The sequence below is a fragment of the Lynx rufus genome, unplaced genomic scaffold (assembly GCF_022079265.1).
Source record: "Lynx rufus isolate CCGP_SWC_20201006 ecotype Redwood Valley unplaced genomic scaffold, mLynRuf1.p SCAF_29, whole genome shotgun sequence".
Lineage (NCBI taxonomy): Eukaryota > Metazoa > Chordata > Mammalia > Carnivora > Felidae > Lynx > Lynx rufus.
The window spans coordinates 5,013,343-5,041,084 of record NW_025814844.1 but is presented as its reverse complement, the minus strand read 5'-3'; the positions used below and the strand labels follow the sequence as shown (position 1 = coordinate 5,041,084).

Genomic DNA, 27,742 nt, shown 5'->3' with positions numbered 1-27,742 from the left:
CTGCGCGTTGTGTGCCTACGCTGCCGCTAAACGCCCCGCCCCCAGCCTGCTTTGCCGCATTAGGTTTGAGCCCTACAGGCCCCTGTAGCAGCCGGGCTGCCGCGTCGTCCCGGCTTTCTCCTCGGCGTTCCCACGCCTCCTCAGCCGGGCTCTCGCCCTCCACGTCAGGGCCCGGACCTTCGAGATGGCGGCTCAGAAGATAAATGAGGGGCTGGAGCACCTCGCCAAAGCAGAGAAATAGTGAGTGAGAGACACTGACGTGGGCCGCTGTCCCGGCGGTGGGTCGGTGCCCCCACCCCCGCCCGGTCCTGGCACCTGGGAGTTGGAGGGAGGGCGCGGGGGAGCGAGCGGGGAAGGCAGCGGCCTCCCGGAGGGGCTGCGGCCTGGGCGGGGCCAGCTTCTCCTCCGGAAGCGGACTTGGTCCCCCCCTGCCGGAAGTCGTCTCCTCTGTCTTTTGGGGGTCGGTGGGCTGGAGGCTGTGCAGCTGCTTCTGTTCTGGGCTCTCTGGACTGGATGATTGGTTTAGGAGACCGTCTTGTGCACTGTAGTTTAGCAGCGTCCGTGGCCTCTAGCTACTAGATGCCTGCAGCACCTCTCCTCCCTGTTCGAGCCGACGAAACTGACCCCCTGGGAGATAAAATCGCCTTCTTGAAAATCAGCACTCTAAAGTAGAGTTGAGAAAGGAACTACAGATGTACCCTGAAAACTCCGCAGTTGTCTCTTGTGTCCCAATATACGGTTTCTGGGGGGTTGAGCTTCCTTAGTCATTTTATGTGTTCGCCCAGCTTCTGAGATGGTACTAAGTAGGCACCCAACAGACATTTGCGGAACTGAACTGATTCGTCCAGTCCTTGAACACTCTCCTCCTCCTCCGTGTCATTACTGCAACGAATTTTTGTCTAGCAGTTCTAGAACATGAAAAAGTCTACATGGTGCCGTGTGTCAGATGCTTCATACCTGATCTGAGATCTTTACAACTTTGGACGTGCAGAATCTCATTTTACAGAAGAGGAGGCGAGGCTTGGAGAAGCTTTATGGTGACTTGCCCGAAGCTGTACGGTTGAAAGATGGCAGCGCCAGTTTTTGAACAGTGGGAAAATTCAAGATCTTTCTGTTGTACCATATCACTGCTTCCAGGCAGTGTGTAAGGTACTGGAAATGACCACAACAGTCTTGCTTTCTACTGAGAGCAAACAAAAGTATCATTAGAAAAGTGTGTATACTAAAGACCAGAATAAAGCTGTGTTAACTTTGCTTTGGTAGCACAGGGAGAGAAGTTTATTCTGCCTGGGGAAATTTAGGAAGATTTCCTAGAGGTGATTTCTGAGCAGGGCGTTTTTAGACGGAGGGAAAATCCTGTGAGACAGCATTTATGCACAGGATGTAGTCTGAGCACAGCCCTGAAAATATGCTGGGAGAATAGTTAATGTAGAGTAGTTGTAGTGCCAGGGGATGAGCTAGAGCAGAGAATTTGGGGTCGGACTTTGAAGGGGCTGCCCCTCTGATGGTCCTGAACCTTAGCTCTTCTAGGGATCATATAAGGAGTGGAACGTGTTTAGGTTTATTTTTGGCAAAAGAGGTGTGGCAGCAACATGGAGAATGGGCAGGGAGAGAGAAAAGTGAGAACTTTGGCCTATTCAGTAAGCAAACATCTGCAAAGTTGTCCTGTGTATCTGTCCCAGCCACTGGGGTTATTGAGGTAATGAAAAGTGGTCCTTTGCTCAGGAGCCTAGACTTCACAGGTGGGCATATAAGTCAGATATTAAATGCTAGAATAGAGGTATGCAGTGGTTTCAGTGGATATACAAAGTAAGGAAAAGTTACTATCCTCGGGGTGGGGGAAATGGAAGAAGAGAGCAGGCAGGAAAGGTGACTTTCCCATGACAGGTTAGTAGACTTGACCGGGGTCCAAATTAAAGTAACTGTGCAGGGGGCAGGATTGGGCAACATCTGTCAGACAGAATTGGCAATCTTTAATGACCGGAGTGAAACAGCTTGACAAGAGTCAAGGTTTTGGAGAGTTTGGAGAGATGAAGTGGAAGAGAGATCTTCAGCTATTGACTCTTCTCTTTTTTTAATTTAAAAAATTTTTTTTAATTAAAACAATTTTTTTAATTAATTTATTTATTAATTAATTTATTTATTTATTGAGAGAGAGAGAGAGAGAATGAATCCTGAAAGGATTCTGCAGTCACAGCACGGAGCCCAATGAGGGCTCGATCTCCAGGACCAAGAAATCATCACCTGAGCCAAGGCCAAGAGTCAGATGCTTAACTGATTCAGCCACCCAGGCACCCTTCTTTATTGACTCTTTGGACCAAAATATCAAAAACACTAACAGGTAGAGCCATTAAATTAACCAGTGTGCCTTCTCTCTTTCTTATTAGTGGTATTTAGTTGACTGGGGATGATTTGCTGTATTTTTAAATCTCTAGCTCTTTCCATGTGTAGCACATCAGACAATACATTCATACTGTGTTTGGATTGGGATTTAAGAAATTACGTTAGTATACAGAATATAACGAACCCTTTAGTGTAGGGTGAAGGATTAGAATTTTGCCTTATTGGAGTACTTCTCTAGTGTTGTGGATTAGACTGCAATTTAAACATTTTATTTTTCTGAGCAATAATATTCTTGGTGAGCTTAAAAAATTGCTCACACATTTGGATCTTATAGCAGTAAATACGCAAACACAAATGTTAAACATGCTTGGCAAAAAATATTGCTTAAAAGTTAGGGCTGACAAAATAAACATGTATTTCTGAGGGCTCTTGGGGATTCCCCCGTCTTTCAGTTAGGGTGCTCCTTTGAAGCACTTTACAGTGTTCTGTGTAAGTAGACTTTCCTTATTGAATTGAAATTTAGAAACTAAAATGACATTTATTTAGCAGTTCTTATGCACACCCAAGTTTGACAGTCACTTTACTTTAGTGACTTTAAAGTGTTACTTTAAAGTTACTTCAAAGTGTAAGTCTGAGCTTATTTTAAAATAAAAAAGGAATAAAATATTGAAGAAAGGGCAAGTAAGGTAAGGACTCAAAATTGATGGTCCTTTGCTTTGGTATCTAAGGAACCAGTGGTCATCCTGGAATAGCTTCTGTTGTTTTCATAACATCCTCATCTTTCTTGTTATCCTCCCTGTTCACTGGTGTGAGTTCTCAACCCGTGTTGCTGACTCCCTGTGTTGTTCCTCTGAATGTTTGTATTCTGTAGTCTTTCTGCTCATTCTCTAAGATATCCCTAGGGGATCTTACCTAGGCCCCTGGTGTGGCATAAGCCAGTGGCTCCTTAGTTAATACCTCTAGCCCCTCCTGAGCTTCAGCCTCATGAATCCAACTGCTTACTTGATGCTGTGCTGCAGAGGGTCTCAAGCGTTAATGCACCTCACGGTTTGTTATACTGTGATTGCTGCTGCCAGCCCGGGGTTTCTGGTTCTGTAGGTCTGGGGCAGGATGAGTTAGTATTTCTAGCATGCTTTCTGGCAGTGCTGGTCTGGGGACCCCACACTGAGAATTTCTGCTGTATGTGGATGTTATACCAACATTTCAAAAGAAGGAAATCCACATCTATGATAGTGAAAGGGAAAATGGCGAGGTTGTAGTTCATTGTGAATAAATTTGGGTAGAGGTGGGCAAGATGGGGACTTTGTACCTGGTGGCTTCCCCATGTTGTTGGTGTTTTGTTTTGTTTTTAATATGAAATTCATTGTCAGATTGGTTTCCATATAACACCTAGTGCTCATCCCAACAGGTGCCCTCCTCAATGCCCATCACCCACTTTCCCCTCCACCCTACCCCCCATCAACCCTCACTTTATTCTCAGTATTTAAGAGTCTCTTATGTTTGCCTCCTTCCCTCTCTGTAACTTTTTTTTCCCCCCCTTCTCCTCCCTGCTGGTCTTCTGTTGAGTTTCTCAGGATCCACATATGAGTGAAAACATATGGTATCTGTCTTTCTCTGTATGACTTATTTCACTTAGCATCACACTCTCCAATTCCATCCACGTTGCTACAAAAGGCCAGATTTCATTCTTTCTCATTGCCACGTAGTCTTCCATTGTGTATATATACCTCAATTTCTTTATCCATTCATCAGGTGATGGACATTTAGGCTCTTTCCATAATTTGGCTATTGTTGAAAGTGCTGCTATAAACATTGGGGTACAAGTGCCCTGATGCATCAGCACTCCTGTATCCCTTGGGGAAATTCCTAGCAGTGCTATTGCAAGGTCATAGGGTAGATCTATTCTTAATTTTTTGAGGAACCTCCACACTGTTTTCCAGAGTGGCTGCACCAATTTGCATTCCCACCAACAGTGCCAGAGGGTTCCCGTTTCTCCACATCCTCATCAGCATCTATAGTCTCCTGATTTGTTCATTTTAGCCACTCTGACCGGTGTGAGGCGGTATCTCAGTGTGGTTTTGATTTGTATTTCCCTGATGAAGAGCAACGTTGAGCATCTTTTCATGTGCCTGTTGGCCATCTGGATGTCTTCTTTAGAGAAGTGTCTATTCATGTTTTCTGCCCATTTCTTCACTGGATTATGTTTTTTGGGTGTGGAGTTTGGTGAGCTCTTTATAGATTTTGATACTAGCCCTTTATCTGATATGTCATTTGCAAATATCTTTTCCCATTCCGTCGGTTGCCTTTTAGTTTTGTTGATTGTTTCCTTTGCACTGCAGAAGCTTTTTATCTTGATGAGGTCCCAGTAGTTCATTTTTGCTTTTAATTCCCTTGCCTTTGGAGATATGTCAAGAAATTGTTGCAGCTGAGGTCAGAGAGGTTTTTTTCCTGCTTTCTCCTCTAGCGTTTTGATGGTTTCCCCTGTCTCACATTCAGGTCCTTCATCCATTTTGAGTTTATTTTTGTGAATGGTGTAAGAAAGTGGTCTAGTTTCATTCTTCTGCATGTTGCTGTCCAGATCTCCCAGCACCATTTGTTAGAGACTGCCTTTTTTCCATTGGATATTCTTTCCTGCTTTGTCAAAGATGAGTTGGCCATACTTTTGTGGGTCCAATTCTGGACTCTGTATTCTATTCCATTGGTCTATGTGTCTGTTTTTGTGCCAATACCATGCTGTCTTGATGATTACAGCTTTGTAGTAGAGGCTAAAGTCTGGGATTGTGATGCCTCCTGCTTTGGTCTTCTTCAATATCACTTTGGCTATTCAGGGTCTTTTGTTCCATACAGGGTCTTTTGTTCCATACAGACTTTAAGATTGCTTGTTCTAGCTTCAAGAATGCTGGTGCAGTTTTGATTGGGATTGCATCTTTTGTTCCATTCAGGGTCTTTTGTTCCATACAGACTTTAAGATTGCTTGTTCTAGCTTCAAGAATGATGGTACAATTTTGATTGGGATTGCATTGAATGTGTAGATTGCTTTGGGTAGTGTTGACATTTTAACAATATTTATTCTTCCAATCCATGAGCATGGAATGTTTTTCCATTTCTTTGTGTCTTCTTCAGTTTCCTTCATAAGCTTTCTATAGTTTTCAGCATACAGATCTTTTACATCTTTGGTTAGGTTTATTCCTAGGTATTTTATGCTTCTTGGTGCAATTGTGAATGGGATCAGTTCCTTTATTTGTCTTTCTGTTGCTTCATTATTAATGTATGAGAATGCAACTGATTTCTGTACGTTAATTTTGTATCCTGCGACTGCTGAATTCATGTGTCAGTTCTAGGAGACTTTTGGTGGAGTCTCTCGGGTTTTCCATGTATAATATCATGTCATCTGCAAAGAGTGAAAGCTTGACTTCATCTTTGCCAATTTTGATGCCTTTGATTTCCTTTTGTTGTCTGATTGCTGATGCCAGAACTTCCAGCACTATGTTAAACAACAGTGGTGAGAGTGGACATCCCTGTCGTGTTCCTGATCTCAGGGGGAAAGCTCTCAGTTTTTCCCCATTGAGGATGATATTAGTTTTTCATAAATGGCTTTTATGATGTTTAAGTATGTTCCTTCTATGCCGACTTTCTGGAGGGTTTTTATTAAGAAAGGATGCTGAATTTTGTCAAATGCTTTTTCTGCATCGATTGACAGGATCGTATGGTTCTTATCTTTTCTTTTATTAATGTGATGTATCAACATTGATTGATTTGCGAATGTTGAACCAGCCCTGCAGCCCAGGAGTGAATCCCATTTGATCATGGTGAATAATTCTTTTTATATGCTGTTGAATTCGATTTGCTAGTATCTTGTTGAGAATTTTTGCATCCATATTCATCAGGGATATTGGCCTGTGGTTCTCTTTTTTTGCTGGGTCTCTGTCTGGGAATCAAAGTAATGCTGGCTTCATAGAATGAGTCTGGAAGTTTTCCCTCCCTTTCTATTTTTTGGAACAGCTTGAGAAGGATAGGTATTACCTCTGCTTTAAATGTCTGGTAGAATTCCCCAGGGAAGCCATCTGGTCCTGGATTCTTATTTGTTGGGAGATTTTTTTTCTTTTAATGTTTATTTATTTTTGACAGAGAGAGAGAGAGAGACAGACAGACAGACAGACAGAGCATGAGCGGGGGAGGGGCAGAGAGAGAGAGGGAGACACAGAATTCGAAGCAGGCTCCAAGCTGTCAGCACAGAGCCTGACACAGGGCTCTAACTCATGGACCGCAAGATCATGACCTGAGCCGAAGTCGGACGCTCAACTGACTGAGCCACCCAGGTGCCCCAAGGGAGATTTTTGATAACTGTTTCAATTTCTTCACTGGTTTTGGGTCTGTTCAAATTTTCTGTTTCTTCCTGTTTGAGTTTTGGAAGTGTGTGGGTGTTTAGGAATTTGTCCATTTCTTCCAGGTTGTCCAGTTTGTTGGCATATAGTTTTTCATAGTATTCCCTGATAATCGCTTGTATTTCTGAGGGATTGGTTGTAATAATTCCATTTTCATTCGTGATTTTATGTATTTGTGTCCTCTCTCTTTTCTTTTCAAGAAGCCTGGCTAGAGGTTTATCAATTTTGTTTATTTTTCAAAAAAACCAACTCTTGGTTTCATTGATCTGCTCTACTGTTTTTTTAGATTCTATATTGTTTATTTCTGCTCTGATCTGTATTATTTCTCTTCTTCTGCTGGGTTTAGGCTGTTTTTGCTGTTCTGCTTCTATTTCCTTTAGGTGTGCTGCTAGATTTTGTATTTGGGATTTTTCTTGTTTCTTGAGATAGGCCTGGATTGCAATGTATTTTCCTCTCAGGACTGACTTCGCTGCATCCCAAAGCGTTTGGATTGATGTATTTTCATTTTCATTTGTTTCCATATATTTTTTAATTTCTTCTCTAATTGCCTGGTTGACCCATTCATTCTTTAGTAGGATGTTCTTTAACCTCCATGCTTTTGGAGGTTGTCCAGACTTTTTCCTGTGGTGGATTTCAAGTTTCATAGCATTGTGGTCTGAAAGTGTGCATGGTATGATCTCACTTCTTTTATACTTATGAAGGGCTGTTTTATGACACAGTATGTGATCTGTCTTGGAGAATGTTCCATGTGCACTCAAGAAGAAAGTGTATTCTGTTGCTTTGGGATGCAGAGTTCTAAATATATCTGTCAAGTCCATCTGATCCAATATATCATTCAGGGCCCTTGTTTCTTTATTTATTCTCTGTCTAGATGTTCTATCCATTGTTGTAAGTGGAGTATTAAAGTCTCTTGCAATTAACCACATTCTTATCAATAAGGTTGCTTATGTTTGTGATTAATTGTTTTATATATTTGGGGGCTCTGAATTCGGTGCATAGACATTTATAATTGTTAGCTCTTCCTGATGGATAGACCCTGTAATTATTATATAATGCCCTTCTTCATCTCTTGTTACAGCCTTTCATTTAAAGTCTAGTTTGTCTGATATAAGTAGGACTATTCCAGCTTTCTTTTGACTTCCAGTAGCATGATAGATAGTTCTCCATCCCCCCACTTTCAATCTGAAGGTGTCCTCAGGTCTAAAATGAGTCTCTTGTAAATAGGAAATAGATGGGTCTTGTTTTTTTTATCCATTCTGATACCCTATGTCTTTTGGTTGGAGCATTTAGTCCATTACATTCAATATTATTATTGCAAGATACGGGTTTAGAGTCATTGTGATATCTGTAGGTTTCATGCTTGTACTGGTGTCTCTGGTACTTTGTGGTCCTTGCAACCTTTTACTCACAGAGTCCCCTTTAGGATCTTTTGTAGGGCTGGTTTGGTGGTGATGAATTCCTTCAGTTTTTGTATGTTTGGGAAACCTTTATCTCTCCTTCTATTCTGAATGACAGACTTGCTGGGTGAAGGATTCTTGGCTGCATGTTTTTTCTGTTCATCACATTGAAAATTTCCTGCCATTCCTTTCTGGCCTGCCAGGTTTCAGTAGATAGGTCTGTTACTACTCTTATGTGTCTATCTTTGTATGTTAAGGCCCATTTATCCCTAGCTGCTTTCAGAATTCTCTCTTTATCCTTATATTTTGCCAGTTTCACTATGATATGTCCTGCAGAAGATCGATTCAGGTTATGTCTGAAGGGAGTTCTCTGTGCCTCTTGGGTTTCAGTGCCTGTTTCCTTCCCCACATCAGGGCAGTTCTCAGCTATGATTTGTTCTAGTACACCTTCAGCCCCTTTCTCTCTCTCTTCTGGAATTCCTGTGATACGGATATTGTTCCGTTTGATTGCGTCACTTAGTTCTCTAATTCTCCCCCTCGTACTCCTGGATGTTTTTTATATTTCTCCTTTTCTAAGCTTCCTCTTTTTCCATAATTTTATCTTCTAATTCACCTATTCTCTCCTCTGCCTCTTTAGTCCACACTGTGGCCGCCTCCATTTTATTTTGCACCTCATTTATTGCATTTTTTAATTCATCATGATTAGTTTTTAGTCCCTTGATCTCTGTAGCAGTAGATTCTCTGCTGTCCTCTATGCTTTTTTCAAGCCCAGGGATTAATTTTATGACTATTACTCTAAATTCTTGTTCTGTTATATTGCTTAAATCAGTTTTGATCAATTCGTTAGCTGTCGCTATTTCCTGGAATTTCTTTTGAGGAGAATTCTTCTGTTTCGCCATTTTGGCTAGTTTTCTGTCCCTTATGCGTTTTAAAAGCTTGTTGTGTGCTCTGCACCTGTGAGCACTGCTATATTAAAGGAGGGTCGTACACTGTCCAGGGCCTGGCCCTTCAGGAGGTGTTTTTCTGGAGATTGTTACTTGATCTCTATTTTCGTGTCCTTGGTTATTTTATTACCCTACTGGTAGTAATAATTTGGACCCTCCCACCAGACGTGCTTGGATTTGTTCCTTGGAGCAGCCCAAGAAGGCAGCTGGGTAAGAAGATAAATGCCGGTTTGTTTGTTTTTTTTAATGTTTGTTTATTTTTGAGAGAGGGAGAGAGCATGAGCAGAGGAGGGGCAGAGAGAGAGGGAGACAGAATCCAAAGCATGCTCCAGGCTCTGAGCTGTCAGCACAGGCCTGACATGGAGCTCGAACCCACGAACTGTGAGATCATGACCTGATCAAGTCGGACGCTTAACCGATTGAGCCACCCAGGCACCCTGTTGTTGGTTTTTTAAAATCACCTATAAAGTTATTAAAGCAGGGTTCTGACTTACACATGTAGTTGGTAACTTGTGTCTTCATTTCATTTTAGCCTGAAAACTGGTTTTCTAAAATGGAAGCCAGATTATGACAGTGCCGCTTCTGAATATGGAAAAGCAGGTATGTGTGACCATAGCCTTGTAACTCCAACACGTAATCTTAACATAGGCTGGTGACTTCTCGGCAAAGTACTTAACACTCGATGCTCTCTGTAAGATTTTAATAGTTAAAAAAACTAAAAAACAACAAAAAAATAAACCTGCCCAAACCCTTGCTTTGTTCTCACTTGTTATTTTCAGATGTGTTGAGGACTGAGTGAGAGGTCCAGTTCCCTGCAGCTGTCTGTCCTGACGGCAGAGATGGGGAGGGTTGGTGGCACATAGCTGCAGGGTTTTTGCATTGTTCTTACATGCTTGAATTTCAGTCAGTTGTTTGCTACTTCCAGGAGTTTTTCTGTATCTCTCTCTTGTGCTTCCTATAATTGAATAAAAATTTTTCTTAACTTTTTAAAATTTAGCCTTAATCTGAATAGATCTGCCAATCTTGTGTTTGTTTGGCACGTGTTTTTTTAAGAGCCGCGCTTTTGAGATACACTGATAAGTGTTCATGAAGTATGAAGCTGTATAAATATTTGAATAAATTTATCTGTACATTAGATAAAAATGATCTGCAGTATGCAACAGAGAGGGACTTTATCAAAAATTTAGCATTCAGTTATGGAATGATAGCTTTCGGCATATCCACAATTATTTTGGATATAAAGCCTAATGCAGTTTTTGAAGTGCTCTGAATACATTTGCAGTTGTGTTGCAGCCACAGCTTGGATCACGTTTGTTAGCCGAATGTAGAGACCACCTGTGTAATGTGCTTTTGATAGACTTTAGTTTTAGTATATCACCAAAGAATGAAGAAATCCGGTAAGTAGGAACTAATGAGTCTTTGACACTTTCATTTAAATCCTGAGTAAATTCTCTCTGTTGACTTACGCCAGTTCTTTATGTTATACTTAAAAGGAAAATTGTTAAAATCAAACCTCGTGTGGATTCTGTGGATACCTTGTACAAGAATGCTTTTGTAAGTGGAGGGCACAATGTTTTGCAAATCTCCTGAGGGAAATATAACACAGATTTGTTTTATATGCATCCGAGACCATGAGTTGCTTTCACAGATAACATATTTCAGGTCCTGTTTTGCCATTAAATCATCCTTCGTTTCTTTTCTTTAAGGGGTTATGCAAAATACATTTAATCATTAGAATAACTTTTTTAAAAAGCAAAACGTGGAAGCCCAGGGATGAAAATAGTTCGGTAGTTTATTTTCAACATTTTATTGAAGAGAATTTTAAGAGTTTGATTTTAACAAATACTTTTTTTTTTAAACAGTATCCTTTTTTACTTATTTGTAAGCAACCCTTGGCAAGTTTTCCAAAATCTGTAAGATCCTATTTTAGGACCATTCCTAATTGTTTTACTCTGATGACACTTTATAACAGTGAGCAATATATTTTAGCTCTTTGGACAATAGAAATGTCATTTTCACAGAAACCTACTGAACAGTGTAAACGCTTTAAAAGACAGGCATTGTTAATATTTTGGGCATTTATTTAAAGATTGTGACAGAAGGAGGGTTTATTACACAAATATTGAATGTGTTTATTGGTCTTCAGTTTCTAAATAACTTGAAAGATGGACTTAGCTATAACTACAGCACGGTTTTTATTATTAACTGTAAAACTGGTGAAGAAAGGTACTGTCTTTTATGACAGTACCTTATAAAGGTGTTAAAAAGACTTGGCTTTGAGTGAAAGTAGCACTGACTTATCGCCAGTAGTCCACAATTAAAAAAAAAGCAAAAACAAAAACAAACTTTTGAAAGTACTTCTAAGTTACTGGTAATCAAAAAAGTGACAAGAAAATTGCTTTTTAAAAAGTGCTGTTTTATAAAACTTCTTAGGTGTTTGATTAAAATAAGTATATTTTCTAATACTTCCCACGTGATACAGATTTTAGTAATGATTCATTGGAAGTTTTGTCATGATGGATTAGAACGTCTGTCTTTGTTGTTGTTCCGTTTCAGCTGTTGCTTTTAAAAACGCCAAACAGTTTGAGCAAGCGAAAGATGCCTGCCTGAGAGAAGCTGTTGCTCATGAGAATAACAGGGCGTATCTTTTTCAACCTTTACAAAGGAGTTCGGGAATTAGAATGATACAGACTGAAACTCGTTTTGTTATAAGTTGGCTATGTGTGGAGAGAACAATGCTATTAAGTTAGAAAATGATTAGAAAAGTTCTGCATTTTTAACTGAGGGAGCATTTACAGAGACTTCTCATAATGTTTACACTGTTTTGCAGAACTGTAGTTGAGAGTTTATTTCTGTTGTTTCTGGATTTGCTTCATGGTGGTTTTACTTGGGCTGAAGTGAGGGAAATACACAGGTGCTGAAGAGTGAGGCAGGTAGTGGAAATTTTTAAAATACAGTCTTCCTTAGGTATTTGAAAGAAGAGTAGTTTAAATAAATTTTTCTAAGGTATTTGAAAATTTACTCTGTAAAAAGTGTCTTTTTTATCTACTTTGAAATTGCGGTTGTAATAACCTTGCATTTTAGTGAAACTTTACAGATAAATGGGCAGTGGAAAGAACTTAAAAATCTATGTGGTATTTTTATTTTTTCAGTGTTTTTTGTGAATTATGTAGTTTTAAGCGACATCAGTAGGCATAAAATTACTGCTTCATCTGTTTGTAGGATTTGTCTTTTGGAACCAACTGGGGCAGTTGACGTTTTTTAAGTGGTAGATCTGTGGAAACTGTTGATTTGGTTTTTTTCCTTAATTTTAACTTTGTTACATCCATTCAGTCTTTTTCATGCTGCCAAGTAAGTAAATATTTTCCATGTTTTCATGTATTTGCAGTTTATGTTTTAAATGTTGCTGTTTTTCCATAGGTCGGTAAATTTTTCCTACGTTATAAATCCATAAATAGTGAATTATTCTGTATTGATTTAGATAAAATCATCATTTCCATTTGTTTCAGTCTTTACCTGACCCTTAGAAACTGAGTCACTCCTAAGATATACAGTGGTTAAGTTCAATTCACCAAATATTTTTAGGGCCATTTTGTTCAATGACCTATGAAAAAACAAGTATGTTTTCCCCCCTCTTCCTTGATAGTTAATAGTACTTGTGGAGAGAAGCAGGCTTTCTCCTGCTTTCGTGGAGAGTACATGTTGCAAAACTTGGATTTAGTTTTGTCACATAGAAAGTCCTTTAACCTGTCTGAGTTTTACTTAATTTTGCATCTGCAAAATAAAATCCCTTTAACTCAGATGTCAGTTGTTTCCAAGGCATTATTGCCCTCAAAAATAAAAAGAAGAAAAAACTGTTACTCAAGGCCTAAAGCAGCATATAGTGCCTGAGCCAGTTTTAGTTGATCTAACTTCTATCTGTGGTAGAAAGTTTCCCCTCCTCCTTATTTCATTAAGATCTCATCTGAGAACTTGTATTCTCTTTGCAGAGCTTATGAGCAAGCTGGCATGATGTTGAAGGTCAGTAATGTGTCACAACTGTTCTGTAGGTAAAATGAATTAACTAGGTGTTAAAGTAAATTTGTGTTCAGATTGAAAAGTCTCCTTGCTGTAAGGTGAGAGGTGCTAAGATTTCATTTCCAAAGTATATTCTGTGTGTCTTAAGATAGGGAATTTTAAAGGTGAAATTTAAGAGAAAACTTAATGGAGGAAACCAGGAACACATTTCTATGCTTTGTAACCAGGAGCTTGTTAATAAACAGAGAGCTCTTTGGGAGATTTCCCTACTGCTGAGAGCTTCAGGACATTTTAATGCAGTAAAAATTTACAAATACATGTTTTTTGTTACTCTTGGGTTTTATTTTTTTTATTTTTATTTTTTAACTTTTTTTTAAATATTTATTTTTGAGAGAGACAGAGACAGAGCACAAGTGGGGGAGGAGCAGAGAGAGAGAGGGAGATACAGAATCGGAAGCAGGCTCTGCTCTGTCAGCACAGAGTCCGACACGGGACTTGAACTCATGAACAGCGAAAGTCAGACACTTAACGGACTGAGACATCCAGGCACCCCACTCTTGGGTTTTAGAAAGGAGAGTTTTGCTTGTTTTATAAAAGCTGGCATTGAAAAGAACCTTAGACTTAAGCAATTGATATTTAATTCTGATTCTTGTTGAATGGGATAGTTGGCTAATGTGCTTGTGCCGCTTTTCATATTTCTGCCTCATTAAAGCAGGTTGGGAAGTAATACACTGTTGGGGTGAGAAAAAACATGTTACTTTATGACACTTACAAAGCATGCCAAGTAGCAGTTGACATAGAACATTTCCTTTCCATTTTTATGTTTCCTAATACGGTAAAAGCTGTTTGAATTATTATGAAGCTTTAAGAACTCATGCTTTAGTAAAACTGTTTTTTTTAATTTTAATGACTTTTATAATCTTACTGATTTTTTAAGGAATACATGCTCATTGTAGAACATTTAGAAACTGGAAGGACCAAAAAGCGTTAGTAATGAGTTTATTTTTTTCTTTTAGTCATTTTTCTATGTACATACGTATCTTACTATTTACATTTAACTTTTTCATGCAGATTTTCTTTTTCATGCCATTTAAAAAATTACTTTCAAAATATATATCACGGGCTTTAAGAATTTCCATATCCTTTGACCTAGGAATTCCAATTCTGTGACTCTGTTGTAAAGAGACAGATAGCAAAGATTTATGTGTAAAAATGTTTATTATATATTGCTTAAGAAAAATGGCAGTTATCTAAATTTTTAATAATAAGATATTTAAATAAATTATGGTGCTTCCTTGTGATAAACTGTTACGTTGCCATTGTAGTAAAGCTTTTCTGGATAAAACCTGCAACCAGATTTGGTGATGCAGGTCAGGTTATCAGCAGTTTCTTAGCAACTAGAATTTCTCTTGTAGCCGAAGGAGCTGGGTGTCTGCCCTGACCTTCTGCTGTCCCAGGTCCCCCGGAGAAATAGGAAGCTCCCAGGTGGCTCGTGTCATCTCATTTGTGGCTATTATTAGGATCCACTCTCTTAGTACAGAAATGCTAGACCACTATAATTTATAATCCTCACAGCTTCAGTTTATGTTCTAACAGCTGGGCTAAGACTTGAGTCTTCATAAAAAGATATTATTTTGACATCATTTCCGTTGTGGTAGCATTGGTTTAATTTGAGGATTTGAAGGCACTGCTTTGAATGAAGGAAAAATAAACCTAGTAGGTAGGGGAAGAGACAAGAGAAAATGCTTTCTGCCATGCTCTTGTATTTAAATTAAATGCCTTTGGACAGTCCTTAGCAGCATTAGGGGTCCTGAGCTGCTTGGCTCAGTGTTAATTCCGTGGGTTGAAATTTCCATTCATACAGACCTTTGTAATCATCTGCCAGCAAGGCTTAGGAAGTGACAATATGTGGAAGGATGCCGAGTGGAAGACACCACTTACTGGAGTCGCCCCTGGTTCTGTCATTGTACGACTGTTAGATTTCATATCCTGGTTGTTCCACAGAAGCAGTAGGGTGACTCAGGCACAAAACCGCTGAAAATAAGCATGTTTTTATTTTCCTTTTGATTTTGCCATGCTACAAGAACATGGGGAAGAGTATAAAATAGTGTAACTTTTCAGATGGCAGCCTATCCTTGTTTATTCCTTAGCTAAAGAATGAAAAAGTTAATTTGGACATCAGTAAGAATGAGACCAACAGGTTTTGTATCCTAAAGAATTTGCCAACTTAGTGAGTGACTGAACAAGCAGATTTGAAAACAACCCATGAAACGTCTGCATGGAGCCTACTTTAAGATCTAAGGATGTCAACCCTAAGTAGGACAATGCCACATAAACCTTATATCTGGCTTGTAAATGATTATTGTTCTGTTTCTAAAAGAGTTTAGATTTGGAGATAATAGATGTAAGGACCACAGGATGCTGAGACCTATGATCTCCTAGTGAGGCATGGAGTTAACGTGTTGGTGGCACTCATTGTGGAAAAGGGCTGCAGACTCTGATGAGCCCAGGGCAGTGGGGACTAAGGCAGGCCTGGGCGTATAGGACAGCAGGGAGTGTGGAGGGGAGTGCGGAGAGAGGAGGCCACTGCAGGAGACGCCACGCCTCCCAGGACATCCGCTCAGCCTCAACCCACTCCTGCCATGTGGGAATGAAAACCTGCTGACGCCAAAGCTTGTGATACTTTTTTAAAATAGGAAGCTGTAAAACAGAACCTTTGTGAAAGTTTCTGATTTAAAACTACTGAATGGTTCAAGCAAGATGCACTTGGAAATGAGGTGCAGCCCTTGAGCTGCTGGTTTGCAGCCTTTGGCATAGGCTTCGCAGCTGGTAGGGACTCAGTAAGTGTTCAGAGAATTATAAATCCTACAATACAGTCAAGAGCAAGGGTTTTGGTTTCTACTGTTGGTAGAGCTTTTCTGAAACTCTAAAGTGGTGATGAACTCTGTAGAACTCCACTGATAACGTTTTTAGTTTGGCAAAATGAACTTGATGGGGGAGAGTAACCACGTGAAGGCATTTCATCTTAAATCTATCTGTTGTATAACGTATTCAGACGTTAAAATTAATAAATTCTACTTTCATGAATAAAGAATAAAATGAATTTCTGATTGTTAATTCTGTGCTTAAGCTGATGCATTTATCCTTTGCCTAAAGGAGATGCAGAAACTACCAGAGGCCGTTCAGCTGATTGAGAAAGCCAGCATGATGTATCTGGAAAACGGCACCCCTGACACGGCAGCCATGGCCTTGGAACGCGCTGGAAAGTGAGTGTGTGGAACACAAGTCTGCATAGGAGCCATTGGCTTTTTGTCTTAATAAAGTCCTTGGAAAAACAAGTTTTCTATCTCTCATAGGAGTCCAATTTTCTTGTCTCATAGGCTTATAGAAAATGTAGATCCAGAAAAGGCTGTACAGTTATATCAACAGACAGCAAATGTGTTCGAAGTAAGTCTGAATTTTACTTTTTTCCTTTAAGTATACTTAGAATGTTTAGGTTCATTTTCTGTAGGAAAATAGAGAAATGCAGTGACTGCTTTTAAAGTTTTCTGTGCTCACAGTTGAACTGTAGTTTTTTATTAGACAGTTAATAAAATGGATTAACAGCTTTGGCATTTTCCCCCTGCCCACTTTGATTGAGTGCTGTTACTTTTTTATCAAATAATTATTGGGAGGAAAAGAAGATTCCTAGATTAAAGCAGCCAACTGTCTCTTTTCTCTGATTCCTTCAGAATGAGGAACGCTTACGACAGGCAGTTGAATTACTAGGAAAAGCCTCCAGACTGCTGGTCCGAGGACGCAGGTAAGATTTCCAAAACTGTGTTGCTGTGTGTCCATGTAAACCTTCAGTCCACATTTGGAACCGTTAAGTAATGTGGGGAATGGCTTGTTAATCTATTTGGTGTAAGCCACAGGCACACCAGGCCACCGAGTAGAAAGAGTAATGTCTACAAGATGGAACATGGAATTAAATATTAAAAGATCTGCTGTTTTTGTAAATCTGATGCCAAAATGTATCATGCATTGTGGTTTTATTGGTTAAAACCTGGCTCAGCAGTGTGGGAGAGCAGTTGTCTTGATATGTTATTTGGTTGGGTTATAACATGTTTCTCTTGAGGAGAAATTGCTGTACAGGCATAAATAACAAGATCCCCCAGTGTTCACCCAGGGAAATTGACCAGTTCTTGACAGTCAAATATTGTCATTAAATAGGGTATTTGCTTTTTTATCCTTTAAACATATGACTTAATGCATAAATAGCTGGACCCCAGAAACCTAGAATGCTACTGGATTTTCCTTTATTTTTATTCATTTACCTTAATTTAAGCTTAGTATGCACTCTCTGTCATTAATAAAATTGTTTGCCAAGACACTGTTTAGTACTGTTTAAGATGAACACACTTAGAAAACTGTAAATCTGAAGGTAGATAACCTCATTAAAATTTGCCCCTACTTCCCTCGTGACAGAAAAGACCCAAGATCTATTCTGTGAAGGAATCAAAAAACAAATGACTAAAGAATCAGTTGACCTTTTTCTGAGACTGAATTAAATGTTTTCTTCATGAAGACAATAGATTGTAAAATATAATTCAAACAGGTTTAAAGTAGCATCGGAATAAATTGATATAGAATTAATAACTTTGGTGTGTTTTCATTTAGATATACTACTTTATAGGACCTTGTTTCATTGATTAGGATTTTTTTGTTGGGCTAAACGGCGTAGTATTTTTGTTGTGATTTTAAGTTAAGAGTTTTGTATTAAACCGTGAGGCAAAACTTAACATATACATAAGCCTTGGGTCATTACATTTATTCATTTTACTTATCTAAGCTTCCTAGAGATCCAAACAACTGGAATGCTAACTCCAACGATTCCCAATTTATAAATGGTGATATAGTAAGTTGAGGTCAGTCCCTGAAAGGGTTTCTTATAGAAACAGAGCTGTCTGTGGTGATGGTCCCAGGTGGTGCAGCATAGCTGAAGTGTACCTGGATTCTGATTCTCTGAGCAGAGCCTCGCACTTGGAGAAACAGGCAACGGTGCCCTGGACTCTTCTCATCCCAGGGCCGACAGGCATGCTCCGGCATACTTTGTCCTCTTCTCATCCACTCCCTGACAGTCCTCCCCGCAGACCTCCAGAGCCTTCTTAAGGCCCGACCGAGGTCCCTTAACCACTGAAGGCATCCGAAGCGAAGTTGGAGCTAGGGACAGAAAGTCAGGCCTGCTCTGGGCACGAGTGCACGCTGCTTCAGTCTCCCCAGGGTATTTCTGCTTTCACATCTGCTCACCTGTTGTCCAGACTGAGATTATCTAAAGCTGGTTTCTAGGGGGTGGAGCAAAGGGAAGGAGGGGGCCAGGAGGAGCTCCCCAGGAGGGCAGCTGAGCCGCCTTTTCTAGCTACATGTACATGGTCCCCGGCCGAGCAGTAGCCACCACCATTCCCAGAAGTTACTAGTCAGCTGTAGCGTGTGTGATGAGAACCATTATTCTAGAACAAATACGGAGTTTTCTTCACAGTCCGAGAAAGTGGTATGGAGATGCTGGAAGGGGGACATTTATATGTCTAGGGCAGCCAGTATGTCTTTTATTTACTTCATGAATGTTTTATTGCTTTTTTTCTTCCTTTTTAGTAAAGGTGCATTGAAAAATAGTATTTTATGTAGTATCTTGAACAAAAGTTTTATGGCAATACTTTCTTTAAGTTTTATAAGAACAGAAAGATTGATTTGAATTTATTCAGGAGTGGTAAGGAATTTGATGTTTTGAAAACTATCCCTGGGTATGGATAGTATGAAAGAGTTACAAGTCAGCTGTCACAGTACTGCCGTCAGGAATTTCAGTAGTACGGGATGAGAAAAACCTGGAGGATATATGTTAAAAAAAGATAGCTGTGAGAATTTATATGATATTTGTGTATTTTGAATATATACTTTGATTCTAATCTCAATTGGGGCTGTCAGTTGTCCAAAAGAACTAAAATAGTAATTTTATATAATGATAGAAAGAGTATCTAATAGAGTATAGCTTGCAATTTTAAATTTTATGTTTGTTACATTTAGAATAATATATTTTTACATTAATGTGATTCTGTAATATTTAGTCATAACTTAACAGTAGTTTCTAAGTATAGTGACATTAAATATCCTGTTTAATATATTGGTATTAGTCTCGTGCTCTTCCCACATTTCTGGAGAGCCATAATTCAGAAGTGAGTCAGAGTTCATTTAGGTTCCATCTGTGAGGCCTTAAATCTGTCCACACCAGTGCCCGTGTCCCCTCCCTGAACAGGCCCTTCCAGTTGGTTTGACTTAACAGACCATTCCTGTGCCTTCCAGAGAAGTTCTGAGGCAGCTGAGCTGGTTGGTAACACTGTGTGGTTGGTGCTCAGTGAACCAAGTCAGAGTGCTTTCCAGAGCTTTGTCATAATTCTCAGTGAGGAGGATAATCTGACTTCTGTATCAGTTAACCACCCCCACCACTACCTGACTCCCCACTTCTAAGGCTCTCTCTCAGACTCTCCCCTGGTGGCTGAGACAGTCATGAGATTATAAACACAGGGAGAACTGGGTGTGTGTATGTGGGGTAGGTACTAGTTGAACATAACTAGTTTCCTGTCCTTGTCCTGTCCTGTCCGTTGTGATGCCAAGGTTTATTAGGGTGATATTAAGCTTAGTTGGCAATGTGATGAATTGGCTGAAAGTTTTGTAGGTAGTTAAAAATACGTTCTGGATTTCAGGAGGCCGTGGAGGAGTTTTGAGTTATTGTGAGGGAGATGTCCATTGAAAACTGGGTTGAGTGAAGTCCTGTGACAATTTCCTGCCGTATGCACATAATTTTTGTGGGGCTTACATTTTATTTTATTTTTGAATTGTAGGAAGATCAAAAACAGTTTATTCTCTTTTCAGCAAAACCAGATGCATTTTATTTTGTTAGGAGTATTAAGAATTATCTCCATGTTCCATTATAATTTATGAATAATTTCCTGGGTACATTTGAAAACAGTTGGCTTTATATGTCAGTTTCATGGACTTTTAGCCAAGTTGATCATTTTTTTAAATCACACATAAATAAACAGTATTTCTCTTAGATGGCTGTTTTGCTAACTAGCTGTTAGCACATGGAAATGCTGTTTTTATGCCAAGGAGATAAGTGAGTCACGTGTGAAGAATACAGCCTTTATCGTTAAATATATGAAAAACTTAAAATGTTAAGATTCCTACTAGAGTGGTGTAATCTGGTGTGATGTTCACCGAATGTCCTGATGTAATATGTTTTATAAAACAGGATCTGGGATAAGCTCATGTCGTAATTACAAATGATACAAATGTATGTTACCCAGCATATTAATTTCCTTTTCTATATGACAAGTAACCACAAACCCAGCAGCTTAAAACAACAGTCACTCATTCATTGTCTCACAGTTCTGCAGGTTAGAAGTCCAGCTCCAGTATAGCTGGGTCCTGTGCTCAGAGTCTCATTAGGCTGGAATGAGGTGTCCAGTATGGCTGTGAAGTCATTCTGGGCTCATTGGCTGTCGGCAGGATTCCTTTTCTTGTGGCTGTAGGACGCACGCCCATATTTTCTTGTTAGTCGTTGGCCTGGGGGCAGTCCTCAGCTCTAAAGGTACCCATAGTTCCTTGGCATGTGCCCTCTGGACGGTTCACAAGATAGTAGTTCTGTGGCTTCTTCAAGGTTGGTGAGAGCATGTCTCTTGACTTCAATCTCTGACCTTTTAAGAGCTCTTCTGATTAGGTCAGGCCCATCCAGACATTCTCTCTGCTTCCCTCAAAGTCAGTTGATTAGTCACTGAGTCACTCCTCATAGGAGTGAGTTCTATCATATTCAGAGGTCATGCCCACATTCAAGGGAAGACTACATAAGGGTATATATAAGGAGCAAGAATCTTGGGGAACAGTCTTAGAATTCTGCTACCATGTGCAATTTATAAACTGGCTTTGTTCCCCAGATTTATCAAGTTGGGCTTAAGAAATTCAGAATGTATTTGTCCAATGAGCCTTATTTTTTTTAAATTTATTTAATTTATTGTCAGATTGGCTAACATACAGTGTGTAAAGTGTGCTCTTGGTTTTTGGGGGTAGATTCCTGTGGTTCATCGCTTACATACAACGCCCACTGCTCATCCCAACAGGTGCTCTTATTGTATGAGGTATTAAGTTGCCAGGGTAAGGCCCACAGAAATTCAATTTAATTTATAAGAATTAAACCAAGCCAATACTGTGTGTGTGTGGTGTGTGCACGCATATGCGACTCAACTATTCAGGCATAATTTTAAAATTATCTTTTTAAAAAGATAATTGTTAACATTTTTATACGTTAATTTGGGTTACGAAACAGCTCTTTGCCTCTGCATCCAAACAGTACAGACTGCTTGCCCTTTTGGCTTTTGGGGTGAGGCCTGCACACTTTCTTGAGGCACGGGTTAGGTGCCAGGAAGGGAGTCCCAGGACGGGGCCATGGTACGCCTGTAGAAAGAGACGAGGAACTGTGTACGGTGTGCTGGGATTGAGGCTGCGGAATGGGAAGGGCGAGGGCCTTGGAGGATTCGGGGGAACAGTGTTAGCAGTGCTTTTCCTCTTCATCCTGCCGTCTGAATGGGATGGAAGAAAAGGAAAACGGATGAGAGTTCATTGAAACCGGTGAATGGTGAGGACGAAAGGGACATTTTTCCTGGCTCACTGAGCAGCAGTGGAGCGTGTGGTGGTGAGGACAGAGTTGGGGAAAGAACTGTCCAGCTGTGAGGCACTGCCCTTGGGGTGTCCGGATGGCCTTAGTGGAAGGAAAGAACTCTGGGGTGATTAAATCAGGGCTTGTCTAATGCTTTTCATGGAAATTCACAGAGCAGTTTGTTGAATTGGATAGATGGCTCATTAATGGGTGATCTTTACCAGACTTAAACTTCTCTGTTTGAAGTAACTTATCCTTACGTGCTGCTTTTTGTCTGTCTGCTTGATGCCTGAACGGGTGAGTGGAGTGTTTCAAAGATAAGCCATGGGGCGCCTGGGTGGCTCAGTCGGTTAGGCATCCGACTTCGGCTCAGGTCATGATCTCGCCGTTCATGAGTTTGAGCCCCGCATCGGGCTCTATGCTGACAGCTCAGAGCTTGGAGCCTGCTTGTGCTCTGTCTCTGTCTCAAAAATAAATAAACATTAAAAACCAAACAAAAACATAAGCCAGATGTGCAGAGCTCATGGAAACTGGGTTACTGAGCTAAAAGTGCTTTATGTGTTATTTTCGCTAAAGTCTGTGCTATCAAATACAAAGGCGATCTTCCCTTTAGGTCATTTAGAGCTGCCTTGTTTGACATTTCTTTGTTTTGTCTTTAGGTTTGATGAGGCAGCACTTTCTATTCAGAAAGAAAAAAATATTTATAAGGAGATTGAGAATTATCCAACTTGTTATAAGGTATGCTTTGAAAGTGCTTATTTTGGCTTTATATTTGTTAATTTTTCATATTGGTGTAACTGTGTACCTAGGACTGGATTCCATGGATATTTTTAAAAATAATTTTGGGCAAGATGGAGTAAGCCCCCTATAGTCTGTCTCTCCTGCTGATTACAGCTAAAACTTCTGGACAAAATATAAAAATTCCTGGACTCTGAAAAATAAAAGCAGGGGGTGAGTAAGCACTTGGACAGGCAGCCAGTACAGGAGATGGTTTCCAGAGTTTTCCCTATTTTTCTTGTGGCATTGCTTGAGAGAGGCCCCCAGTCCTGGAGCTCGGCAGCAGAGGCTCCAGCAGCTAAAACCCATCAACCCCATGTTTCTAACTGGAGGGACCCATCTATCCCGTGTTTCTCCCATGGCTTTGTTCTGAGGGTGAGTTCATCGGCTGTGACGATGGTGCAAGCAGATGAAACACCGCGAGAGGCTTATCAGTCTCTTTGGCCAGAGGAGCTGGGACGATGAGCTAAGAGCAAGGTAGAACATCCAGGAAGGAGGAGAAGGGAATCCCGAGTGTGGGTGTGAGCAGGCGCCCACACAAGTCCTGGGTTTACTCTCCAGCTCCGCGTGTGCCGGACAGACCCAGAGTAGCAGGGCATAGGCTTTGGGAGCTGAAGTAAGATTTGACCGCTGTCCAGGGCCCACAGCACCCTGGCAGGACTCTTGCTTGGGGCCGAGCCGCAGCAGCAGGGCAGAGGCGCTGAAGACGAGAGCCGCTGCCCGCCAGCCGCAGACGGAACCTGCAGTCTGAGCCTGCCTGCGGTATTGCCTGCTGAAAGCATCCATGCTCCCCTGAGAACTCTAGGAGAGTCTATGCAGCATAACATCCACAGTGTCCAGGATACAGCCCCAAAGCACTCCACACAGAAGGAGCCAGGAAGTCGGCCAGTTTTCAAGAGAAGACAGTGGACGCCCACCCAGAGGTGCCCCAGATGTAGGAATTACCAGGTCACAACTTCCCAACCTTTTTTTTTTTTTTTTTTTTTTAATGTTTTATTTATTTTTGAGAGAGGGAGACACAGAATCTGAGGACAGGCTCCAGCCTCTGAGCTGTCAGCACAGAGCCCGACGCAGGGCTCGAACTCACAAACCATGAGGCCATGACCTGAGCCGAAGTCAGACGCCCAACTGACTGAGCCACCCAGGCACCCCACAACTTCACAACTTTGAAGCAGCTGGCCCATGAGGTGGAAAGGCAAACAGATGAATAGACAAAAGGACTGTTGTTTCCTCTTCTCTTTCTTTTCTTTTCTTTTCTTTTCTTTTCTTTTCTTTTCTTTTCTTTTCTTTTCTTTCTTTTCTTTCTTTCTTTCTTTCTTTCTTTCTTTCTTTCTTTCTTTCAATAAAAACTAAAGATGAGCTAAATGAGAATTTTGGAACTGAAAAGGCAGTGTCTGCAGTAAATATTGGATGAACTTAATCTGATAATGGAGATGATAAAAGATACAGTGAACTTAAAGATGGATCAGTAAAAGTTGTCTGAAGAACGGAAAAAGATTGAAAAACCCGTTTTGAAGAGCCGTTCTGCCAATAAGATCTTATCAGTCATATCTTTGGTCTTCATGATGCTTTTGTGGGCTTATAGATAGTATTGTTCCTATTACCTAAAGTTTTTATTCATTCATTTGTCTTTTTCCTACTGTCTAAGAATTCCAGAGTATTATTGTGGCGTCACAGGTCTCCCCTCTTTTTCATTCCTTTTTCAAGATTGAGCCTATGTAGATACCTAAGAGACGTTTTCTTACAGCGTGTGGTAGTTGTGTTCTAAGTTGTGTTATTCAGTGTGGTCCTCAGACTGGCAGTGTTGGGACACCTGGGAGCAAGCGGGATTGCAGGCTTGCCTCGGACCCCCTAAATCAGCCTTCATTTAGCAAGACCCTGCGTGGCTCGTGGGCACAGTACAGTTTGACCTGTGCCGTTGTGGGTTTTCCTTCACGCGTCCTGTGGAAGCTACTAAGAATTTATAAGTCTCCGTATGACTCCAGATGTCAGGGGATTGACTTTGCTAAACAGATGTAAATTTGGGCCGTAATCACCTCTTCTGTTTTAGAAGACAATCGCTCAAGTCTTAGTTCACCTGCACAGGAGTGACTACGTGGCCGCGGAGAGGTGTGTCAGAGAGAGCTACAGGTAAGACGGAGGCAGCGCTGCCCGGATGTGCGGTGTTAACGTCTGTAGTTCTCAGTGTCAGACCACTGCTTAGACAGCTGCTATTGGTCCTGAAGCCATTTTTGGTTTTTAATACATTTCATAGTGGTGGTGGGACTTCCCTAACCACTTCAGCAGGATTTTGACAAGTTCGGATCTTCCCTGTGTTTTTCTCCTGGGGATTTCATGGGAGTGAATGACTTCAATGATTTTGTTCTGTTTGCCTTCTAAGAAAAAAAGAACAACAAAAAAAGGAGTAAAGAAATGTTCTCAGATTATATGTTACAGGAGGATCATGTCTTACTGAAGGTAGTTCAAATGAGTGGTCTCAGCCTGGGCACTGCTGACATTTTGGGGCGCATACATAATTCCTTGCTGTCTGGCCTGTCCTGTACCTTGTGGGGCGTCTGGGGCATCCCAGGCCGCCACCCACTTGTTAACAAAAATGTCTCCAGATATTGCCAAACATTTGCTGGGGGGCAGGATGGCCGGGGGGCAGGTGGAGACGTGTGACTCGTGCTTGCCTCAGCATTCCAGGGTTCAGCGGGAGCGAGGACTGCGCCGCCCTGGAGCAGCTCCTTGAAGGCTATGACCAGCAAGACCAAGACCAAGTGTCGGAGGTCTGCAACTCGCCCCTTTTCAAGTACATGGACAATGATGTAAGTGGCCTCTTTTCTTTCCCCTTCAAAGGTGGAGGCTTCTAGTGAGATCATTTTTCTCCTGTGGGCGTGTGAGATGTTCCCCCTCTATTTTTCACCTCCGGCTACTGCCCGACAAGGAATGCGGCAGTTGCCCTGAATTTCACCATAGTCTTAGACTGTTGAGATGTCAGCCATGTGGGTTCACAGCCATTTATCTAGCCTTCTAACTGTTGACCATATCTGTAGTTTTTAATTCGGTTCCAGTTCTCAGCTTTGCCTTCCTCCCGTAGACCTCTGCAGGTCGCTTAGTTTGAGTTTCTTTTAGGCTTCACCGAAAGAAGCTCCTCAGGTAGTGGCCTTTGTAATTCAGGGGCCTTGTCGGAGGCCCACTTCCGTGACAGCTGGTTGTGTGACACGAGATATTACTGAACTCCTGAACTCTGGAAGCCTCACTTAACTCATCTGTAAGAATGGAGCAGCAGGTCCCTGTCTTGCCCACCTGTCTCGAAGAATAGATATGCATGTGGGAAACAGCCTCGCACAGGGCCGTATACAGAGCGCGAGCCGTGTCTGTGGGTCTCCCTTGTGTGCTTCCCTTTTCAGTAGATTGATGAGCCCCTGTTTATTTGATTTGATGTTAGAGCAGCTTAAGACCTTCGGTTTTTTGTAATGATGTATATAGGTTTTTTTCTTGATAAATTCTTCTGTAGGTTTTTGTAAGTTTGATGATTTTTGAAGAATTTGTCTCTAGCTTAACTTCTCATTTACTGCACAGATCTTTATTTTGTAGGTACCTGCCAGTATTACTTAGCGGCTCCCAATGATCTCAGATTCCTAGGTGTGGCAGAGAACTGATGTTTTTACTGGTTGCATACCTGTCACGTCACGGTCATGAGCCATCCGCTGGCAGAGCAGTGTGGGTTGTGCTGTGGGTGTTCGTCCATCTAAATGGTAGTATTGGTAGAGAACTAAGATCTGTCTCGTATAGATAACTACTGTTGACACGTGGCACACTGAGATTCTGGTCATCCAGCTCCTGAGAACATGTTTTGTCGTTGACAGTATGCTAAGCTGGGCCTGAGTTTGGTGGTTCCAGGAGGGGGAATCAAGAAGAAATCTGCAGCACCACAGGCTAAGTCTGAAGGCGCCACTGCCCCTGCCACCGAGGAAGACGAGGACGAGTACGCCGGAGGCCTGTGCTAGGGTCTTGGCTCCGCGGAAAGGAAGAGGAAATTTCTGACGTGCCGTTCATGGACTTGGACCTTGTCTAAGGGGATCCAGACTTCACTGCAGTCATGGTTTTGAAAATGCTAATAAAGACTCATCTTTAGTCATCATTTTGCGAAGTCACCCATTGTACCCACTACCTGAGAACATTTTTTTTTTTTCTGTCCATAAGAGCCTTTCTAAGACACCCAGCAAGAATGAACAGGTAAATGTATTGTCACATTTTAATACAGTTGATTTTGAAATTTGCAGGCCACAAATGATGTTCTAAACAAAAGGGACAGTAGACATAGAAATTCTTTTCTCTTGGGCTTTTTTAATTTATTGTTAGAGAATTTTCTTTGCATTTTATTTAATCATTGCTGCTAAAAGTAAAGTTTACTGGTTAAACAAAGTAGTATTTTAAACTTTTGTTTTGAAAAGGAGATTTATCCCCAGTGATATCAGATACATTTAAATTATTAAATCTAAGTCTTTTCCAAGGCAAGACTGGGACAGGATGCTATTTTGAGCCTTACAATATTGTTTAGCCCAATGAAAGTTACATTTAAAGTCTTACACGTAAATTGAATCCTTTGAAGGCATATTTAGCTCCTCTTTGAAATGCATTTTTTCCACCTAAAAAAACACAGCGGCTCTCCCCAAATCCACTTGGTTTTGACTAAATGGGAATTAATGAGGACTGTTTTTATGCATTCTAATTCCCAGCAGTCTAGAACATTTCTTCCCTCCAAAATAATTTTCGATTCACTTAGAGCTGTAACCGGACGGTAACTAGATGTGGGAATGCCGTATACCATAGACATTTAGCTGAGAGGGAAGAATGGTTTCTGAAGTACTTCTGTTTAAAGGACTGACTGCCAGCATTTTAGTCCTGGTGGGTATTCCTAAGAGATTATTTTTGAAGCATTCCTTTTTCACCTCTGTCTCCCAGTCTGCTAAGCGGAAAGAGGCACCGGTCAGCAGCAGGGTGCCTTCTGCAGGCAGGGTGGTTTCCTGTCCGCGTGTCCTGTCTTCACAGAGCCCGGCCTTATGCGAGTGCAGCGTGTGTCTGTTCGCTGCTCCCTGAAGACCCCAGGGCCGATCCATCACGATGTGTGGTGTTTAGCCATGGTTTTAGCCGAGGGAGAAGAGGGCTTAGCCAGGACGTTACCTTCATGTGGCAGGTGCTCTTGGG

General features: G+C 41.0%; 1 protein-coding gene across 1 annotated transcript; it reads left to right on the top strand.

The window, feature by feature from the left end:
* The first annotated feature begins 104 nt into the window (after positions 1-104).
* On the top strand, positions 105-27,742 carry NAPG (NSF attachment protein gamma). The gene is made up of 12 exons (XM_047090266.1): positions 105-240; positions 9,602-9,669; positions 11,626-11,710; positions 12,403-12,420; positions 13,059-13,089; positions 16,243-16,352; positions 16,467-16,533; positions 16,818-16,888; positions 22,432-22,510; positions 24,600-24,679; positions 25,227-25,356; positions 26,401-27,742. Exons 1-12 carry the CDS (start codon positions 185-187, stop codon positions 26,539-26,541), a joined length of 936 nt encoding a protein of 311 aa, XP_046946222.1. The 5' UTR covers positions 105-184; the 3' UTR covers positions 26,542-27,742.